Here is a 22479-nt window from a genome sequence, read left to right as displayed (position 1 = left end):
AAAAGTTGCTGTTTGGTTTAGAAGAAGGTGAATTTTCAATCAGCTTTAAACAAGCTTCTACTTGTAGGCACTTGCAGCTGGAGCTTGTTAATTAGTTAATTGGATTAGGCCAGTTTTCAGAGGCGAGATTCACAGTATAAAAGTGATCCCCTACCGTGCAGACTTTGTTTGCACTGAGTCCTGAATTTGGTGCATTTGAGTGCTATAGTAAGAGTTTGGTGACCGAGGGAGTGCTGAATTTGGTGCATTTGAGTGCTATAGTAAGAGTTTGGTGACCGAGGGAGTGCTGAATTTGGTGCATTTGAGTGCTATAGTAAGAGTTTGGTGACCAAGGGAGTGCTGAATTTGGTGCATTTGAGTGCTATAATAAGAGTTTGGTGACCGAGGGAGTTAGGTGAGGAGGGAGTAAGGTGCTCCTTTCATTTTGTTTCCGACATTTCTGCAAAGAGTGCGAAGAGAGCCAGGAGTTTACAGAAAGTGTAGCTGACTGGGAGCAGAGTCGGAGGGTGGAGATCTAGTTAGTCCACACAGCAGCTATATTCTGTAAGGTAAGAGGGGATGGAGGCTAGGCCAGTTGCATGCTCCTCCTGTAGGATGTGGGTGGTGAGGGATACCACTGGTGTCCCCGCTGACTATACCTGCGGGAAGTGCACCCTTCAGCTCCTCAAAGACCGTGTTAGGGAACTGGAGCTGAAGCTGGATGAACTTCGGATCATCCGGGAGGCAGAGGGGGTGATTGAGAAGAGTTACAAGGAGGTAACCACACTCAAGGTACAGGACAAGAATAGCTGGGTTACAGTCAGGGGGAAAAAACAAACAGGCAGTCAGTGCAGGGATCCCTCGTGGCCGTTCCCCTTCAAAACAAGTATACTATTTTGGATGCTGTTGGGGGGGATGACCTACCGGGGGAAGGTCCTAGCGGCCAGGTCTCTGGCACTGAGTCTGGCTCTGGGGCTCAGAAGGGAAGGGGGGTGAATAGAAAAGCAATAGTTGTATGAGATTCAATGGTTAGGGGAATAGACAGGAGATTCTGTGGTCGCGAGCAAGACTCCTGGAAGGCATGTTGCCTCCCGGGTGTCAGGGCCAGGGATGTCTCGGATCGTGTCTTCAGGATCCTTAAGGGGGAGGGTGAGCAGCCAGAAGTCGTGGTGCACATTGGTACCAACGACATAGGTAGGAAAAGGGGTGTGGAGGTAATAAACAAGTTTAGGGAGTTAGGCTGGAAGTTAAAAGCCAGGACAGAGAGTTGTCATCTCTGGTTTGTTGCCGGTGCCACGTGATAGCGAGGCTAGGAATAGGGAGAGAGTGCAGTTGAACACGTGGCTGCAGGAATGGTGTAGGAGGGAGGGCTTCAGGTATTTGGATAATTGGAGCGCATTCTGGGGAAGGTGGGACCTGTACAAGCAGGACGGGTTGCATCTGAACCAGAGGGGTACCAATATCCTGGGAGGGAGGTTTTCTCGCACTCTTCGGGAGGGTTTAAACTAATTTGGCAGGGGAATGGGAACCGGATTTGTAGTCCAGCAACTAAGGTAGCCGATATTCAGGACGCCAAAGCGTGTAATGAGGCAGTGGGGAAGGGAACACTGACAAAGGAGGGTACTTGCAGGCACGGAGATGGGTTGAAGTGTGTATACTTCAACGCAAGAAGCATCAGGAATAAGGTGGGTGAACTTAAGGCATGGATCGGTACTTGGGACTACGATGTGGTGGCCATCACGGAAACTTGGATAGAAGAGGGGCAGAAATGGTTGTTAGAGGTCCCTGGTTATAGATGTTTCAATAAGATTAGGGAGGGTGGTAAAAGAGGTGGGGGGGGGGGGGTGGCATTATTAATTAGAGATAGTATAACAGCTGCAGAAAGGCAGTTCGAGGAGTATCACCCTATTGAGGTAGTATGGGTTGAAGTCAGAAATAGGAAAGGAGCAGTCACCTTGTTAGGAGTTTTCTATAGGCCCCCCAATAGTAGCAGAGATGTGGAGGAACAGATTGGGAAACAGATTTTAGAAAGGTGCAGAAGTCATAGGGTAGTAGTCATGGGCGACTTTAACTTCCCAAATATTGAGTGGAAACTCTTTAGATCAAATAGTTTGGATGGGGTGGTGTTTGTGCAGTGTGTCCAGGAAGCTTTTCTAACACCGTATGTAGATTGTCCGACCAGAGGAGGGGCAATATTGGATTTAGTACTTGGTAATGAACCAGGGCAAGTGATAGATTTGTTAGTGGGGAAGCATTTTGGAGATAGTGACCACAATTCTGTGACTTTCACTTTAGTAATGGAGAGGGATAGGTACGTGCAACAGGGCAAGGTTTACAATTGGGGGAAGGGTAAATACGATGTTGTCAGACAAGAATTGAAGTGCAAAAGTTGGGAACATAGGCTGGCAGGGAAGGACACAAGTGAAATGTGGAACTTGTTCAAGGAACAGGTGCTACGTGTCCTTGATATGTATGTCCCAGTCAGGCAGGGAAGAGATGGTCGAGTGAGGGAACCATGGTTGACAAGAGAGGTTGAATGTCTTGTTAAGAGGAAAAAGGTGACTTATGTAAGGCTGAGGAAACAAGGTTCAGACAGGGCATTGGAGGGATACAAGATAGCCAGGAGGGAACTGAAGAAAGGGATTAGGAGAGCTAAGAGAGGGCATGAACAATCTTTGGCGGGTAGGATCAAGGAAAACCCCAAGGCCTTTTACACATATGTGAGAAATATGAGAATGACTAGAGCGAGGGTAGGTCCGATCAAGGACAGTAGCGGGAGATTGTGTATTGAGTCTGAAGAGATAGGAGAGGTCTTGAACGAGTACTTTTCTTCTGTATTTACAAATGAGAGGGGCGATATTGTTGGAGAGGACAGTGTGAAACAGATTGGTAAGCTCGAGGAAATACTTGTTAGGAAGGAAGATGTGTTGGGCATTTTGAAAAACTTGAGGATAGACAAGTCCCCCAGGCCTGACGGGATATATCCAAGGATTCTATGGGAAGCAAGAGATGAAATTGCAGAGCCGTTGGCAATGATCTTTTCGTCCTCACTGTCAACAGGGGTGGTACCAGGGGATTGGAGAGTGGCGAATGTCGTGCCCCTGTTCAAAAAAGGGACTAGGGATAACCCTGGGAATTACAGGCCAGTTAGTCTTACTTCGGTGGTAGGCAAAGTAATGGAAAGGGTACTGAAGGATAGGATTTCTGAGCATCTGGAAAGACACTGCTTGATTAGGGATAGTCAGCACGGATTTGTGAGGGGTAGGTCTTGCCTTACAAGTCTTATTGAATTCTTTGAGGAGGTGACCAAGCATGTGGATGAAGGTAAAGCAGTGGATGTAGTGTACATGGATTTTAGTAAGGCATTTGATAAGGTTCCCCATGGTAGGCTTATGCAGAAAGTAAGGAGGCATGGAATAGTGGGAAATTTGGCCAGTTGGATAACAAACTGGCTAACCGATAGAAGTCAGAGAGTGGTGGTGGATGGCAAATATTCAGCCTGGATCCCAGTTACCAGTGGCGTACCGCAGGGATCAGTTCTGGGTCCTCTGCTGTTTGTGATTTTCATTAATGACTTGGATGAGGGAGTTGAAGGGTGGGTCAGTAAATTTGCAGACGATACGAAGATTGGTGGAGTTGTGGATAGTAAGGAGGGCTGTTGTCGGCTGCAAAGAGACATAGATAGGATGCAGAGCTGGGCTGAGAAGTGGCAGATGGAGTTTAACCCTGAGAAGTGTGAGGTTGTCCATTTTGGAAGGACAAATATGAATGCGGAATACATGGTTAACGGTAGAGTTGTTGGCAATGTGGAGGAGCAGAGAGATCTTGGGGTCTATGTTCATACATCTTTGAAAGTTGCCACTCAAGTGGATAGAGCTGTGAAGAAGGCCTATGGTGTGCTCGCGTTCATTAACAGAGGGATTGAATTTAAGAGCCGTGAGGTGATGATGCAGCTGTACAAAACTTTGGTAAGGCCACATTTGGAGTACTGTGTACAGTTCTGGTCGCCTCATTTTAGGAAGGATGTGGAAGCTTTGGAAAAGGTGCAAAGAAGATTTACCAGGATGTTACCTGGAATGGAGAGTAGGCCTTACGAGGAAAGGTTGAGGGTGCTAGGCCTTTTCTCATTAGAACGGAGAAGGATGAGGGGCGACTTGATAGAGGTTTATAAGATGATCAGGGGAATAGATAGAGTAGACAGTCAGAGACTTTTTCCCCGGGTGGAACAAACCATTACAAGGGGACATAAATTTAAGGTGAAAGGTGGAAGATATAGGAGCGATATCAGAGGTAGGTTCTTTACCCAGAGAGTAGTGGGGGCATGGAATGCACTGCCTGTGGAAGTAGTTGAGTCGGAAACATTAGGGACCTTCAAGCAGCTATTGGATAGGTACATGGATTACGGTAAAATGATATAGTGTAGATTTATTTGTTCTTAAGGGCAGCACGGTAGCATTGTGGATAGCACAATTGCTTCACAGCTCCAGGGTCCCAGGTTCGATTCCGGCTTGGGTCACTGTCTGTGCGGAGTCTGCACGTCCTCCCCGTGTCTGCGTGGGTTTCCTCCCACAGTCCAAAGATGTGCAGGTTAGGTGAATTGGCCAATGACAAATTGCCCTTAATGTCCAAAATTGCCCTTGGTGTTGGGTGGAGGTGTTGAGTTTGGGTAGGGTGCTCTTTCCAAGAGCCGGTGCAGACTCAAAGGGCCGAATGGCCTCCTTCTGCACTGTAAATTCAATGATAATCTATGATTAATCTAGGACAAAGGTTCGGCACAACATCGTGGGCCGAAGGGCCTGGTCTGTGCTGTATTTTCTATGTTCTATGTTCTATCACAACTTCAAAGTCCCTTCGGAGTTTTATTACCTCCCGATTGTGACGTGGATTGCACTGACTGACAGGATATGGAAGCAGATTCGATAATAACTCTGCAAAGAGAACTGATAAATACTTGAAGCAAAAAAAACAGGACTGTGGGGAACAATCAGGAGAGTGTGACTGATTGGAGATCTCCTTCAAAAGTACAGCATAAGCACAATGCGACAAACATCCTCCTTCTGTGCTGTCCCATTCTACCGTTCAATGGCTCTATCATCTAAGTTGCAAGGCAGAATATTCGGACGTTTGAATTGTCTTGTGATGCTAGAACGAGCCGTCCTTTTCTAATTCTATCTCTCTCTGCCTTGTAAAATACCCACAAAAGGGAAAAATCAGCCATGGTCACGATTTAACTGAAACAAATGGGAATTTTGGGCGGGGTGTTTCTCGACGGTTGGGTTGGCAAGGTCGCGGCCCGTATTTAACGGCACTTAATGCCGGAAATGGGTCCCCACAAGCTTCTTGCCATTATTGGCTGTCTCGCCATCTGATTTCCCCCGACTCGTGCCTCAGCGTCGCGCCGCTAACGAGAGGGAGCTGCTTTTAAACGCTCCTCACCACTCACTCCCAGTCAACACCCAAGCATGGCAGCGTGCAGACCTGCTCGTCGATTTGGAGGTGCCAACCTGGCCAGGCTTCTCGACGTTGTGGATGAGGGACAGAGCATCCTGTTCCTCCGAGGGGGGGTTGGAGGGCAAACACCAGGGCCACCAATACCGCCGGGGAGACAGTGGCAGAGGCTGTCAGTGCGGGCAGCTTGACCAGGAACACCAACGTACAATGTCGAAAGAAAACCAACGACCGGCACCGAGTACAAGGCTAAGTTACCAGCTCTCTCCTGGCATCAGTTCTGCCTGCCACCCCTCAAATTCCCAAATCGCTGGCTGAAACCTCGCCACATTCGATCTCCGTGCTTATTCCTCAGAAACCCCTGGCACCCACCAGCACAATCCCCTCATGTCCAGTTGTGGTACCCCCTAGTTCTGAACTCCCCCACCATCGGGAACATTCTTTCTGAATCTACCCTGCCCAATCCTGTTAGAATTTTGTAAGTTTCTATGAGATCCACTCTCACTCTTCTAAACTGCAATGAATACAATCGTAACCGACTTAGTCTCTCCTCATATGACAGTCCTGCCATCCCAGGATTCAGCCTGGTAAATCTTTGCTGCACTCCCTCCAGAGCTAGAACATCCTTCCTCAGATAAGGACACCAAAACTGCACACAATACTCCCTGTGTGGCTTCACCGAAGCCCCATACAATTGCAGTAAAACATCTCTATTCCTATACTCAAATCCTCTCGCTATGAAGGCCAACACACCATTTGCCTTCTATACTGCCTGCTGCACCTGCGTGCTTACTTTCAGCGACTGATGCACGAGGACACCAACGTCTCGCTGAGCATCCACCTCTCTCAATTTACACCCATTCAAATAATAATCTGCCTTCCTGTTTTTGCTACCAAAGTGGATAACCTCACATTTACCCACATTATACTGCATCTGCCCACTCACTTAGCCTGCCCAAATCCCGCTGAAGCATCTCTGCATCCTCCTCACAGCTCACCCTCCCACCCAACTTTGTATCATCTGCAAATTTGGAGATAATACATTTAGTTCCCTCGTCCCTATCATTAACATATAATGTGAACAGTTGGGGTCCGAGCACAGATCGCTGCGGTACCCCACTAGTCACCACCTGCCAATCGGAAAAACACCCATTTATTCCAACTTTTTGTTTCCTGTCTGCCAACCAGTTTTCTATCCACCTTAAGACACTACCTGCAATCCCATTGCGCTTTAACTTTACAGAGTAATCTGTTTTGTGAGACATTGTTGAAAGCCTTCTGAAAGTTTAAATATACCACATCCACTGGTTCTCCCAGGTCAATTCAACTAGTCACATCTTCAAAGTATGCTAGTCGATTTGTCAAGCATGCTTTCCCTTTCGTAAAGCCTCGTCCCATAAGAATTTGGTGAGGGTGAGGGCCTCCTTGGTCCACCGGGCATTCCGTGCCTTTGCTGCCGCTTGTCCTCCATCCTCCGGTTCCTCCTGCGGGTGCTCCCTGGACTCGTCCTCCATCCCTTCCAGGTCCACCTCCTCAGACAAGGCCGCATGTCCCTGCTCCTCCTCCTCCAGCATGTTGCCCTGCTGCTGTGCCAGGTTGTGGAGGGCACGGCAGACCACCACAAAACAGAAGACCCTCTGGGATGTATACTGCAGGGCACCACCAGAGCGATCCAGGCATCAGAACCGCATTTTCAGCAGTCCGATGCACTGCTCAATGACAGCTCGGGTGGAAACATTTTTTAAAAAAAATTAGTGTATCCAATTCATCTTTTCCAATTAAGGGACAATTTAGCGTGGCCAATCCACCTAACCTGCACATCTTTGGGTTGTGGGGGTGAAACCCACGCAGACACGGGGGGAATGTGCAAACTCCACACGGACAGTGACCCAGGGCCGGGATCGAACCTGGGACCTCGGCGCCGTGAGGCAGCAATGCTAACCCACTGCGCCACCATGCTGGCCTGCCCAGGTGGAAACATGCACCCCGTTGTATCAGGTCTCCGCCTCGATCTCTGGCCTCCTCATCAGCCAGGACCTCAGTGGGTACCCTTATCCCCCAAGAGCAAACCCGTCATCCTGGGGTGGCCCTCGAAGACGCCAGGGATCTGAGAGTGTCCCAGGATGTAGCTGTCGTACACGCGTCATGGAGGTGGTGATCGCACATGAGTTGAACATTCAGGGAGTGGAACCCCTTCCTGGTAATGAGGTGCATCCCTGATGCCGCGGTGCGCGCAATGCAGCATACATGACATCTATTAGCCCCTGGACCTGGGGAATCCTGGTGACGGCAGAGAATTGCAGTCTGGGCATCTTGGTGCGCTTGGTCCCGTCCAAATTTGAAATAGTCAGCTGCCCGGACATACAGGGCATCCGTGACCTGACAGATGCACTTGTGGGCTGTAGCTTGTGAAGTGGCACACAACCCAGCTTGTGCCCTGGAATGAACCCATGCTGCACTGCACGAAGGTTGACGTAGTCTCCTGTGGCAAATGCGGTCCGTCATTTCCTCGAAAGACCAACGACTCCTGTACACCTTGGGCCATCATCGGCGTCCCCCTCTGGGTTCCTCCTTGGCCTGGTGGGCAGTTAGGTCTTCCAGGGTGTGCAACGGCCCCCTGCACATGGGGTGCTGCCTCCAGTCCGGGTCGACGCTGCTGCCTTCTCCCACATCTGGCCACCTGTGCTGCCACCAACACCGGGAGGGCGTCCTCTGCGGGATCGACACCACCATCCATTTTGGTATCTGTAACGAATTGGAGAAGGGGAGAGACTGATAATCAGTAAGGGCTTCCACCCCGGGACCCGCAGGTGTTCTGCCTTCTCTCAGAGTGACATCTCGAGAGCCAGTGGTGCTGGAAAGCCTCGCTCTGCTCGCTCACCCCCGGACACAGCAGGAGCCCCTAAACCCCAGAACCTTGTCGGGAACATAAGGCCGTGCTCAGGTGCCCTCCCCTGATCCACACACTCACCCTTTGTTGAGGCGAATATCCCCAGTGCTGAAGCCCAGGTCTTGAGCGTTTGATTGTTGGCTGCTGCCTCTATGGTGCTGACGCTTAGAGAGGTCGGACAAACCTCAAGCTTCAAGGTTTGATTGAAATGCGATGCAATAATCATCTTTGGAGACCTGGTATCTCCAAGATACCACTTGAGAATATTTTGTTTATTAAACGGTCAACAGTAACAAAGATTTGAAAATCAACTCTGTAACATTCCACATATCACACTACTTATTAAACAACAAGGAAACATCATAATAATAATAGCTTGTCACAAGTAGGCTTGAATTAAGTTACTGTGAAAAGCCCCTAGACCGTTCCACATTGGTACCAATACAAAGCTGTATCAGCTCATTTACACAACATGAAACCAATCACACGGTATCAGCCCTCGCAGGTTCCTCAACTGAAATGGAGAATAAGCCTGAGAATGTTATAATGTCCAGAACGTTGTTGTAGAAATTATCTGTCCATCAATGTGGGACTTGTTCCACATTCAGTGCCATTCTCCGTCCAGGAGCCGCAGCTGCGCAGACCCTCCCACACGGCCCAATCTCACCGCAACCAAATCCTGGCGTCCGCATATTCCACTGGCGCTCAAGGTGCAGTTGAACATCCTTGATTCCAGCGTGTTTAACCCGTGGTGACGTGCCAGTTACATGCAGCACTCACCACACCAGCGACAAAAGCATCGGCAATCCGCAAAAGCATTTCTTCAACGGTGTAAGCAGGTGGCCCGTTTGGAACAATGTCGCGCACCAGGTCCCGCAGCGTCTTTTTGCTTCAAACCGGATTGCCTTCTGAACTCATACAGCCCCCTGAGCTCGATGATTCAGGACCCAGGTATCTTAGAAAAAATTGTCCTTCTTTCCGGCCACAGAAAAGGAAGGAAACAGCAACAGCAGCCTCCAGGCATCAGCAGCCACCAGCAGGAGCAAGCAGCAAACACAACCTGCAGCTGTGAAGCGCTCTCACAGCACTTCCTCATTAGCAATAGCCTTCAGCTGTGAACCTGGAGGCTGCTCACAGTCAAAAGGAGTTAAAGCATAGAACCAAGAACAGGACTCTGTCCTGGAAGTGTTTGGTAGGATGACAGGCAACAGCTGTAGGTGCCCGTTATGGGCATCCACAATATGTAAAGATGGCTTGAAGACCTCACAGATGAAAAGCCTCTCAATGCCCGCCCTACCCACCCCCTCCGGCCCAGGAACAACCCCCAACCTGGAATGCTTCAACCCCCGGCCAAGCCCAACCCCATTGAGGGGTTCCCCCACCCACCCAGAGTACTGGGGCAGTTCCCCTTGAGCTGCATGTCCAAAAATGGAAATGGCTTCTCACCTCCTCAGTTCCCCTCAGAAGCCACTGCGCCAGCGTCACATTTTAAAAAAGGAGTACGAAACGACACCCATGTCATTTCTCGCTGGGGAGCTGGGTAATTCCCGGGAGGCCGTTACATTTGATTTCAATTTCATTAACAAGTTGGGAATTAATGCAAATTGGGGTTAATTATATGCTCGCCATATTTGGGCATGATCCGGTACTCGCTATCGAGAGCAGACCGGTTAGATGGCAAACTGATTTGCGCCTCGATTTTGGCCTTTCCCACTATTTAACTGGCACTCCCAGAGCAACACGGTGATTAAATCGCGCCCCATGTGTTTTTAAATCTATTAATACCTCCAGAGTTTTATTTTCTCATTGATTCATTAGGAATCACAACTGTAAAACTTTTACTTTCCAAAAAGCAGAATGGTTTGCATTTATAACACAGAGAAGTACATGGTTAGAATTCTAAATTTCCCTGTGGAATATCCAATGGCAAGTAAGGCTTGTTAATACAGAATGCATCCTCTGTTAAGCTAACGCATTCAAACATTTTCCATAACTCTGGTCTGAAATCAGACTGGAAAAGGGGCCCTGCAGTTATTAATTGCCTTGTTGGTCCCAGTTTTAGTTTTCCTGGATTCTCAAGTTCAAAGCAAACCCTGACCTTTTGTACCAAGGAAAGCTACAGCAGATTTCAGGAAGAATGCAGTCAAGCGGACCTCTCCCACCGTGTGGTTGTTCCCAGCTTTTATCTAAATTTTTAAAGCAAATTCTCGCTCTCCCCTCCCTGCGCCCCAACCAATTCTGGCTACGCCTTCCGCTGTTAATGTTCCTGAACTCGGGACTTCCTTCCCTTAAGCCTCTCTGCCTCCCTCTCCGCCTTCAAAATCCTTCTTAAAATGCATTGGACACTTGTTCAACCCTCCCTCTCATTGGCTAGCTGTCCATTATTTACTTGTGTCACTATGAATCATAGGATTCCGACAGTGCAGATGGAGGCCGTTCGGCCCATCGGGTCTGCAACGACCCTCTGAAAGAGCACCCAACTTAGGCCCACTCCCCCTGGCCCATGCCGGTAATCCCAGCTAACCTGCGCACCTTTAGACACTAAGCGGGAATTCAACATGGCCAATCCACCTCACCTGCATACCTTTGGACTGTGGGAGGAAACCGGATTATCTTGAAGACATACGTTTAGGCATCAGCTCCTTTCCGCGGTAGCGAATTTCATACCTCTCTGGGTGAAGAAATATTTCCTCATCTCTGTCCTAAAGGGTTTACCCGTACCCTCAGACTGTGCCCCCTGGTTCTGGACACCCTCACCTTCGGGAACATCCTTTCTCCCTGTTAGAATCTTACAGGTTTATATTAAATTTTTCTGTGACACTCCCCTCATTCTTCTGAACTCCAGAGATTTTAATCCTAACCGACTCAACCTCTCCTCATACGTCACTGACACGTCTGTGGTGGTACCCACTGAATGAGCTTTCTGACCAAGGGGAGAATCACACCGGGCCCAACCGTGTCCTTACCCATATTCAAGTGTGTATATTTTGAATAATTTACATATAAATGTACACACATTTGGCATGATCTGTGATCTCTCAATGGCTCGATTCACACAGAGAATAGCTTATGTATATATTCCAGTTATTACTATCTTTGGGAATGCTGAAGGTCGAATATTTCGGCATATTTCAAATTTTCTACCCTGGACAGTCATGAGCTGTATACCCATCTTGTTTTGAGGTTCATGCCTCGACTGCTTCCTCCACTCCCTCACTGGCATTCTCTGCGCAACACTTGGCACTGACGATGGTTCTTGCGTTGCATGGAGTTTCCAGCAGGAAATCAGGCGGGTGGAATATGGATTGTACACCCTGCCCAGTTTTGCTGTCCTGTGAACTCTGTGCCCCCAATCCCGCCCACCTCCCGACTTGTGGCATGGTGGCAACGTGTTTAGCACTGCTGCTCCACAGCGCCAGGAACCCGGGTTCAATTCTGGCTTTGGGTGACTGCCTGTGTGCAGTTTGCACCTTCTCCCCCCGTGTCCTCGCGGGATTCCTCCGGGTGCTCCGGATTCCTCCCACAGTCCAAAGATGTGCAGGTTAGGTGGACTGGCCATGATGAATTGCCCTTAGTGTCCAAAAGATTGGGTGGGGGTTACTGGGGTCGGGAGAAGGCGTGGGCTTAAGTAGGGTACTCTTTCCAAGGGCCTGTGCAGACTCGATGGGCCGAATGGCCTTCTTCTGCACTGTAGATTCTGTGACTCTGAGTGAAAACATCTTTGTTACGTCCACAAAAGCAAAATACTGTGGAAGCTGGAAATCTTGAATGAGAACAGAAAATGCTGGAAATACAGGAAAGGTCAGGCAGCATCTGTGGAGAGAGAAGTGGCCTGGCATTGATGCAGATATAAAGGATGGATGGTGAAACAATGTGAATAAAATGTCAGAAGCTGCAGCTCCCTTGCACCCCTGGGAATGGCTGGGTGGACCATGGGTGAGGGTTCACGTGGATTATGTTGGCATGGGCAGTATGTATCTTTTGATAGCGGACGCCCATTGAAAATGGATGGAGACATTTGAAATGAAGCCCACACCTTCATACGCCACAGCTGAGAAACTGCGCCCATGTTTCAACACCCATGGCGTACCAGATGTACTTGTCTCAGGCAATGGGACGGCATTTACAAGTGCGGAATTCCAGTAGTTCATGACGTTTAATGAGATAAAACATAATCGGAGCACGCCACGTATCCCCTCGTCCAATGGGTTGGTTCAGAAATTCACGGCTGGCCTGAAGAAGCAATCACCTGCGACACTGGGAACCGAGATACCAAGGTGGCACGGTTCCGGTGAGCCTACAGAACCACCCTGCATACCACCACTGGCAAAGCTCCCGCTGAGTTGCTGATGGGCCAACGCTCGAGGACCAGGCTGAGCCTGCTAGTTCCAAATTTAGCCGAGAGGGTGGAGACCAGGCAGGGTCGTCGGAAAAAGGACCACGATTCGGCAAACGTGGAAACAGCATTTGAGATAGACGATCCGGCTTTTGTGAAGGATTTTGGAAGTGGATCAAGTTGGGTCCCGGGAATGTCATGGGGGTCAAGACTGTCCTATGAAGTGAAAGTGCAGGACAAGTTTTTGAAGAAACATAAAGTTTGCGGAGGAGGGAGCCCTCCCAAGGGCCGGCGCTGCTGCCTGATCCGGTTTTCCAGGAAGTAGTGTTGTTGTTTGCCCAAGGCGTGAAGCGGCTGATCAACCAGAGGCAGGTCAAAGTGCTGCTCCCAGTGAATCGGAGGAAGCAGTGGGAAGTAGCGAGCAAGAGTCCCAGTGAAGCACGTACAAACGAAACTGCCTCTTCAGCGGAACCTCAACCAGTTGAACTAGGTCGTCCCCAGAGAAAGAGAAAGTCCCCTGGCAGACTGGGTTTCAGATAAACGGTGTTAAAAATTGTTATTTAATGCTAATGTTTTGAAAGTTGTGTACGTTATCAGTGCACTGTGTAATAATGGACTTAAAGGGGGCAGGATGTAGAGGCTCGCCCCTTTAAGACGGGGGGGGGGGAGGACATCAGAGGGGACATGTGACCCGATCGACCAATAAGGAATGAGCGCAGGGACCTTGGTGCAGAGTGCGGGTTTTTTCAGCCAGCACTGAGAATGAAGACATCGGTTTTGGTGCTCTGTATACAGTCCGTGTGTTAATAATAATAAAATAATAATCTTTGTTGTCACAAGTAGGCTTACACTCACACTGCAATGACGTTACTGTAAAAATCCCCGAGTCGCCACATTCTGGCGCCTGTTCGGGTACACTGAGGGAGAATTCAGAATGTCCAATTCACCGAACAATCACATCTTTCGGGATTTGTGGGAAGAAACCGGAGCACCCGGAGGGAACCCAGGCAGACACGGGGAGAACGTACAGACTCCGCACAGACAGTGACCCAAGCCGGGAATCGAACTTGGGACCTTGGCACTGTGAAGCAACAGTGCTAACCACTGTGCTACCGTGCTGCCCATAATATTAATAAATGTTATATTAATGTTAATTAACCCGTTGTTATTCGTTAGCCAACCGCTGGTCACCAATTATTGCATTTACTACACCTACCTTCCCCGATTAGTTAGCTTCACTTTTATAATTCCAAATTTCTTGTTGCACTTTTACACCCCTTGTGACAACCTCTCTTTGTTCTCCTGTGCACTCCCGTTCATGTTCCTTCAACCTGTAATTGAATATCTCCAGTTCCGGGAGCTGCATCTCAGGAAGGATGTGTTGTCTGTGGAGTACGAATACCCACAGATCCACCAGAATGTTGCCAGAGTCTTAAAGGATTAAATTGAGAGGGCACTTTGCAGGGTCTAGGAATGTTCTCTTCAAATGGTGAAAAGATTTAATTGGGTAGAATAGATGCTGAGAATCTATTTTCTCTGGTGGGAGTGGGGGGGGGGGGGGAGTCCTGATCATAGGACCTTTCCTTAAAATTAGAACCAGGTTTTTCAGGGATTTAATTTAATTTAATAATCTTTATTATTGTCACAAGTAGGCTTACATTAGCACTGCAATGAAGTTACTGTGAAAATCCCCTCGTCGCCACATTTTGGCACCTGTTCGGGTACAGAGAGGGAGAATTCAGAATGTCCAATTCACCTAACAGTACGTCTTTCGGGACTTGTGGGAGGAAACCGGAGCGCCCGGAGGAAACCCACGCACACACGGGGAGAACGTGCAGACTCCGCACAGACAGTGACCCAAGCCGGGAATCGAACCTGGGACCCTGGGGCTGTGAAGCAACAGTGCTAACCACTGTGCTACCGTGCCGCCCACGATATCCATCACACAAGGGTTAGAGGGAATCTGGAACTCCCTCCGCGAGCAAAGCCATTGAGGCCGACAGCTTTGTTCAGCAGACCTGACCACATCGCTGTGGGGAGAAATAGTTCCAATAGGTCATCGACCTGAAATGTTCATTGCTTTCTCACTGCACAGATGACGGCCAGCTGAATATTTCCCACCTTTTCCACTTTAATTTCAAATTTCCTGCTTCTGTAGTTTTTGGCTTTTGTATTGATAGTTTTTTTTATTGGGTAAGATATTGAGGTGTGGAACACAGATGGGGCTGTGGAGTTAATGCAGATAAGTTTTGATCCAGTAGAATGGTAAATGATTCGAGGGACTTAGCGGCCTTCTTCTGTCCCTTTGTGCATTTGAAGGGCTGAATGCCCCCCCCCCTTCCCTCCCCATGCTCCCATTCTTACCTCCCGAGTGCTCGCCATGTGCATCTTGGATCCCTGCGAAAATATTGGTCAGGCTGGACTTTCCCACTCCGGAATCCCCAAGCAGCAGCACCCGGAAGAGTCCGCCGTCGGAGTCGCTGGAGCCGTCCGATTCGGCCGAGTCCGATGACCAGCTGCCACGCTCCCTCTCCCCGGGCTGGCACGAAACCGAATGGCCAAAGTTGGGTCTGTGTTGCCCCTGGGCGGGGTGGGCCAGCAGCTCCCTCTCGGTGGTCAGGCTGCGGACAGGTCGGACGCGAGGATGTGGGGGATGGTGAGTCGAGGGCACGGGAGAGCTGGCACGTCTCTGCAGGGGGGCATGGCCATCGCGCCTCTGGGTGTTCAGAGTCATATCCGCAGGGCTGGAGAAATAAAGACAGGGGGTGAAAATAGGAGAGCTGATCAGCAGCATCAATGCTTAACCATCTCTTCGCACGGAAGATTTCCACCATTGAACCCTGTCATGTTCAAACCAACGTCCAATGTTTAATCCAGTCATCTCTTTAACAATAATAATAATCTTTATTAATGTCACAAGTAGGCTTACATTAACACTGCAATGAAGTTACTGGGAAAATCCCCTAGTCGCCCCACTCCTGGTCCCATGTGCTGTGAGGCAGCAGTGCTAACCGCTGTGCCACCATGCTGCCATACTCATCAACTATCTCACTCGCCGCTATTTTTAAGACCCTGGGATTGAGTCCATCAGGACCTAGGGACCCGTCAGCACGCAGCTCCAACAATTTTCCCAGGACCACTTGCCTGGTGATTGTAATTTTCCACAGTTCCTCCCTCCCTTCCACTTCCTGATTTACAGCTAATTCTGGGTTGTTACTTTTATCCTCGACGTGGAGATGCCGGCGTTGGACTGGGGTGAGCACAGTAAGAAGTCTTACAACACCAGGTTAAAGTCCAACACGTTTGTTTCGATGTCACTAGCTTTCGGAGCACTGCTCCTTCCTCAGGTGAATGAAGAGGTATGTTCCAGAAACATATATATATATATAGACAGATTCAAAGATGCCAACATCTTTTATCCTCTGCATTGAACACCGATGCAAAATATCGCTTCAATTCATCTGCCATCTCCCATTTTCCACCACTAATTTCTCACACTCACTTTCTGTAGGACCAATGCTCACTGAGTTAACTCCTTTCTTTTTCAAATATAATAATTTTTCCCCCCCATAAATTTAGAGTACCCAATTATTTTTTTTCCAATTAAGGGGCAATTTAGTGTGGTCAATCCACCTAACCTGCACATCTTTGGGTTGTGGGGGTGAAACCCACGCAGACACGGGACGAATGTGCAAACTCCACACGGACAGTGACCCAGGACCGGGATTGGAACCCGGATCCTCAGCGCCGCAGTCCCAGTACTATCCACTGTTCAAATATAATAATAATCCTTATTAGTGTCACAAGTAGGCTTACGTTAACACTGCAATGAAGTTACTGTGAAAAGCCCCTAGTCGCCACATTCCGGCGCCTGTTCGGGTACACAGAGGGAGAATTCAGAATGTCCAATTCACCTAACAGCACGTCTTTCGGGACTTGTGGGAGGAAACCGGAGCACCCAGAGGAAACCCACGCAGACACAGGGAGAACGTGCAGACTCCGCACAGACAGTGACCCAAGCCGGGAATCGAACCTGGGACCCTGGGGCTGTGAAGCAACAGTGCTACCCACTGTGCTACCCCGCCGCCCTTTTTCACTTCATTTTCCCCATCTCTTTTCAGAAAGACATTGACAGAAATTTCCAGACGAGAAAAATGAAGGTCCATCTCATTCAGCTGCTGCTATCCTGGCTGTGCAGTGATACAACGAGAATGGAGTTGTTCACTAACCACAGCCATCAATCTCCAAGCAATGAGCCAACAGGAAATCCATATCACGTTTCAGATTACTCATATACTGTAATTTCTTTTATCCTTTTGTGGGATGTGAGTGTCACTGGCAAGGCCAGCATTGGTTCCCTCCCTAATTGTGCTTGAAATGGCTCACTCGGGCATTTCAGAGGGCACGTGAGGCCTTTGAGTCACACGTCTGCCCGGTTCCTTCCCTAAACAATACTATTGAAATAGATGGGATTTTATGACAATCGATGATCGTTGTCATGGTCACCATTACTAAGACTAGCTTTCAATTCCAGATTTTATTAATTAAATTTAAATTCCCACCAGCTGCCGTGGTGGGATTTGAACCCGTGCCCCCTGGGCTGTTGCATTACTAGTCCACTGACATTACCACTGTGCCACTGTCTCCCGCCAACTTGCTGAAGTACACTTCCATTTCATTGCACACAGCCTGTTCTGTTCCAGTCTAGAATAGGACGGCCAGTCCTATCATCCCCACTCCAAGTGTCAGCAGACCAGAGAAACACTTGCATTTATCTAGCACCTTTCAGGTCCATAGGATTGGCCAAAGTATTTTACAGCCAATGAGGTAATTTTTGGAAGTATAGTCACTGTTGTAAGTTCGGAAACATGGCAGCCAATTTATGCAGAGCAGGTTTCCACGCAATGTGATAATGACCAGATGATCGGTTTTAGAACATTTTGTTTTAGTTGAGGGGCAATTTAGCGTGTCCAATCCACCTACCCTGCACATCTTTTTGCTTTTTTGGGTTGTGGGGATGAGACCCACCCAGACACGGGGAGAATGTGCAAACTCCAGAGTGATCACGGAGCTGGGATCGAACCCGGGTCCTCGGCGCCGTGAGGAAGCAGTGCTAAGCACTGCGTCACCGCGACGCCTGTTGATCTGTTTTTGATGATGTTATCTGAGGGGTAGATTTTGGCCAGGACAGGGGGGAGAAATTTGCTGCTGTTCTTCGAAATAGTGACGCGTCTTACCTGAAGACTGGCACCTCCGAGAGTGCAGCACCACCTCAGTACTGCACTGTCGTGTCAGATGGGATGACACGTTCTGGAGCGGGACATGAACCCAAAGCCTTCTGACTCAGGAGAAAGGGGGCTACTGCCAAATGTAAGAAGGCCATCCAGCCAAGAGAGTGGGATCATCCGATGTTTTCATATCAAACCAGTGCAGTGACTAAAAGATTCCTATCATTGTCTTCACTCCTCCAGCAAAAGTAGCTTGACTAATAGAAAGAGTACAGATCTTTGGACCCATGGAACTGGGGGTTAACCGATCTACCTTTGGGGTTAAGTGCCACTCAAACTGAGCATAAAAGGCTGGTCTAATGTGTCTGCAGTTCTCTCCAATCCCAATTAATCCAGCCAGATTCAAATGAGGTGATGAGCATTGAGGTGATTGAAAGGCAATTCAATAACATGCATTTTACTGCTAATATGCTGACACGGAACCAAAGACTTGGTGACAGGGATAGATTTTAAGGAGATTCCTTAAGGAGCTGAGAGAGAGGTTTAGGGAGGGAATTCCGGAGCTTAGGGCCCAGACATCTGAGGGCGCGGCCACTAACGCTGGAATGATAAAACGTGAGGATGCGCAAGAGGCCCAAACCGGAGGAGCACAATGCGCTTGGAGGGTTTGCAGCTGTCTACAGAGGTAGGGAGGGAGCGAGGTCATGTAGGGATTTGAACACAAGGATGAGAATTTTAAAACTGGTGCACTTCTGGACCAAGAGCTAATCAATGTAGGTCCACGAGCAGAGGGAAGATGGGTGAACAATTGAGTACATTCTTCATCTAGAAAAAAACCTCTCTCCTTTGTGTTCTAGTTTAAGGTTTATATATTCTGTTAGGCAGGCTACAGCCTTCCGGCCTGAACATCAAATTCAACAACTTCAGATGATCAGCTCTACCCACCTCGACCCATTTGTTTTCATCCCATTTCATTTTAACTGTCTTTTACCATTTCTTTCTTTCTTAATATACATTTAATCCCCCCCCCCCACCCAATCTTATCCACCTTTCCTCCCCTTTCTCCTCTTTGCTTACCTTTCCCCTCACCCCACATCTACAGTTCACCCTCTGATGTTAGCTTCTCTGCTGTTTGGCCTCTCACACCTTTTGTTCTCTCTGGGGACTGCCATTCGCACTCTTTCCCCTTGGTTTCTGTGGCCATTAACAACCGGTTTCCCTGGGTTTCTGTGGCTATGGCTCTTCTTTCATTCTCACTCCACAGGATGAATATTTCCCACTTTGTCTGTTAGCTTTGACAAAGAGTCATCAGACTCAAAATGTTCGCTCTTTTCTCTCTACAGATCCTGCCAAACCTGCTGAGATTTTCCAGCATTTTCTCTTTCATTTCAGATTCCAGCATCCGCAGTAATTTGCTTTTATATATTCTGTACACTGTTATTTGTTCTATCCTCACAGTCCAAGTTAAATAGGCTGATTAAACCGAGATTGATGGCAATCTTGGACGGGATTGACCCCTACCCGGCAGGGGTCCCGGCGGGACGGAGTGACGTGAACCACTCCGGTGTCGGGCGCCCCAAAGGTGCGGAGGAGGGGCCAGGCCCACCACGGAGTGGTTGGCACCCTGCCGGTCGGCGGGAAAGTGGCTTGGCGCCACGCCAACCAGCGCCGAAGGGCCTCCGCCGGCCGGCGGAGTTGGCGCATGTGCGGGAGTGCCAACGTGTGCTGGCGTCATCCCCGCCCATGCGCAGAGGGATTCGCTTCCGCACCAGGAATGGCGGACCGGTACAGCCTCCGGTGCGGAAGGAAAGAGTGCCCCCACGGCACAGGACCGTCTGCGGATCGGTGGGTCCCGATCATGGGCCAGGCCACCTTGGGGGCACCTCCCGAGTCCAGATCTCCCCGCGCCCCCCAAGAACCCCGGAGGCCGCCCACGCCGCCAGGTCCCGCCGGTAAGGGACCTACTCCAATTTACGCCCAATGGGACTTCGGCCCATCGCGGGCCTGAGAATTCGGGGAGCCCCGGAGCCCATTGAGTCACGCCGGTCCACGCCATTCTCCGAGGCGGGCGGCGCGACTCACGCCGGGCCAGTTTTTGGGGGGCGGGAGAATTTGGAGGACGGCGGGGGTGGGATTCATGCTGACCCCTGGCGATTGGGTCGGAGAATCCCGCCCCTTATCTTCAGTGATGAATGTTGGTCCGAGAGACTCTCTTCACACTTCTGAAACCAATCTGGCTTTTCCTACCCAACTTTCTTACGACAGGGCAGCACGGTAGCACAGTGGTTAGCACATTTGCCTCACAGCTCCAGGTTCCCAGGTTCGATTCCCAGCTTGGGTCATCGTCTGTGCGGAGTCTGCACGTTCTCCCCATGTCTGCGTGGGTTTTGTCCGGGTGCTCCGGTTTCCTCCCGCAGTTCAAAGATGTGCAGGTTAGGTGTATTGGCCATGCTAAATTGCCCTTAGTGTCCATAAAGGTTAGGTGGGGTTACTGGGTGACAGGGATAGGGTGGAGGTGTGGGCTTGGGTGGGGTGCTCTTTCCAAGGGCTGGTTCAGACTCGATGGGTGAATGATCTCCTTGTGCACTGTAAATTCTATGATCTATGACAGTGACTACATTTAAGACACATTGAATTGGCTGTTCTCTGCTCACTGGCTGAACAATAAAGATTGTACACCATCCCACTTCACCTTCACTTATAATTTATTATGCAACTTACTTTAAAGATTGCTGTTCAATATGTATTAGCTTCATTGGAACATATTTGCCATTCTCTACCTGCTTAATTTGGGTTATTCTCCATTCCTGCTGATAATTTTCTTTGAATTGGGCCACCAGCAAATTTTCTGTTATGAGAAGCACCAGCTCTAACATTGCTTGTAAATTAAATGATGGGGAGCTCAGAGACCTTTAGAGTCAGAAAAACTATCCCCACTCCCTTAAGGAACAGGTTTTCCCATTTATTACCAACCACGGAGTGGTTGGCACCCTGCCGGTCGGCAGGAAAGTGGCTTGGCGCCACGCCAACCAGCGCCGAAGGGCCTCCGTCAGCTTCCAGTCGCCGACCCAATTAGCAACCTTGGTTCCAACTTACGCACCAAAAATGCCATTATTTTCAGATGTTAAAAGTCTCACATGTGGAACTTCACTGAAAGTCTTCCGAAAATGGGAGTGAATTGCACTCACTGGAAACCCCTCATCCACCCATTGAGTTAGGTCTCAGAACAGCAACCGGGGCATTATATAGGATTCATTTCTCAAAAAAAAAGCCAACTCTGTTTGCACCTTTTCACCCCCCCACCCAGTTTAACCAACTCGTTCCACTTAAGCCAAAAGACAGTGGATTGCGTTTTTTCTTCCTTCACTTTCGCATCGCTGAACTATTAAATAAAAATGCCTCGCAAGACCGAGTGACAATATTTTAATAATTCATTTCCCTGCTAACAAGATGTGTTATATATTACTCCCAGAACTGGCGATTCTCGAGTGTCATTTTGTAACTGACCCATGGTGACTTACTTCATCCAGTTTCACATCCCGTTAAGAAAATCCAGGAGCAGAAATATCCTGACCGCTATTGACATATTATTGTCAATCGCCACAACAAATATTATAACGCCATTGCAATGCACATTCATCTTCCAAGTGAAAAAAGTTGTGGGAAATCATTTTTAAAAGTTTCACTTTTGAAAACCCGACCATTTTCTACCAGGGACTGGCTCCGCTGGTACTAAATCATTCAGGAATGTGGGAAGAACGTGTTTAAAAATTCACCCCAGCGTACACAGTGTGAGAGAATGTAAAGTTTCACTCCCCACACGCCTCTCGATTGTGCTGATGTGAAACACTGAGCAAGGTAAAAGGTGGGGGGGGGGGGGGGAGTTAGTAAAAGTTTTGTACTTCACATTCAAGATTCCAACTTTTCCCCACATACACCACGGCGATTATAGTCCTTAGATGTTTCAGGTATTTATAAGGATAACGTTTACGGCTGCAACCATTTGCACAGAATGGGCAAAAAGCGGCATGCGGTGTTTGTAAAGTTTAGAACTTGCACTTACAGCTCAGGGCTTCAATCCGTTTTTTTTCTGTCTGTTCCACAATGTAGCCTCTTTGGGTTGCATTCCACGCTGCCTCAGCACATCCCTGCTCCCTCATACTTGTGTGTGTGAGATATCCCAGCCAGGCTGGCCCCCTTTATAAACTACCACCCGTGACATCAGGAGTCAATGAGCGTCAGTTCCTCGGCAGTGGGTGTGGGTGTGTGCTGTCAGCTGCCCATCTCACCCTCCAGAGGCCACTGTCGCCCTTCCTCCCAATTCACTGAGTGTTGACCAGAGCAAACGGGGGGGGGGGGGGGAGGAATCTATCACTTTGCAAGTCTCCTGTGCAGTCTCTCTGACGGCAGCACAGTGGTTAGCACTGTGGCTTCACAGCATCAGGGTCCCAGGTTTGATTCCCGGCTTGGGTCACTGTCTGTGCGGAGTCTGCACGTTCTCCCCGTGTCTGCGTGGGTTTCCTCCGGGTGCTCCGGTTTCCTCCCACAGTCCAAAGACGTACAGGTTAGGTGGATTGGCCATGCTAAATTGCCCTTAG

The 22479-nt window shown here is 49.1% G+C and overlaps 1 protein-coding gene across 2 annotated transcripts in view; it reads right to left on the bottom strand.

Moving 5' to 3' along the window:
• Positions 1-22128, bottom strand: part of LOC140428604 (GTP-binding protein GEM-like) — a 44994-nt gene extending 22866 nt beyond the window's left edge. Inside the window, exons 1-2 of one of the 2 annotated variants that reach the window (XM_072515259.1) lie at positions 21945-22128; positions 15018-15397 (exon numbers count right to left, since the gene is read on the bottom strand). In XM_072515259.1, the coding sequence (XP_072371360.1) occupies positions 15018-15387 (370 nt within the window). In that variant the 5' untranslated portion in view covers positions 15388-15397; positions 21945-22128. The remainder of the gene's footprint in view (positions 1-15017; positions 15398-21944) is intronic. The other variant, XM_072515258.1, reaches the window with a different exon arrangement.
• Between the last annotated feature and the right edge of the window lie 351 nt (positions 22129-22479).

The sequence above is a fragment of the Scyliorhinus torazame genome, chromosome 8, assembly GCF_047496885.1.
Source record: "Scyliorhinus torazame isolate Kashiwa2021f chromosome 8, sScyTor2.1, whole genome shotgun sequence".
NCBI classification, from domain to species: Eukaryota; Metazoa; Chordata; class Chondrichthyes; order Carcharhiniformes; family Scyliorhinidae; genus Scyliorhinus; species Scyliorhinus torazame.
This window is presented reverse-complemented; position numbering and strand designations above follow the sequence as displayed.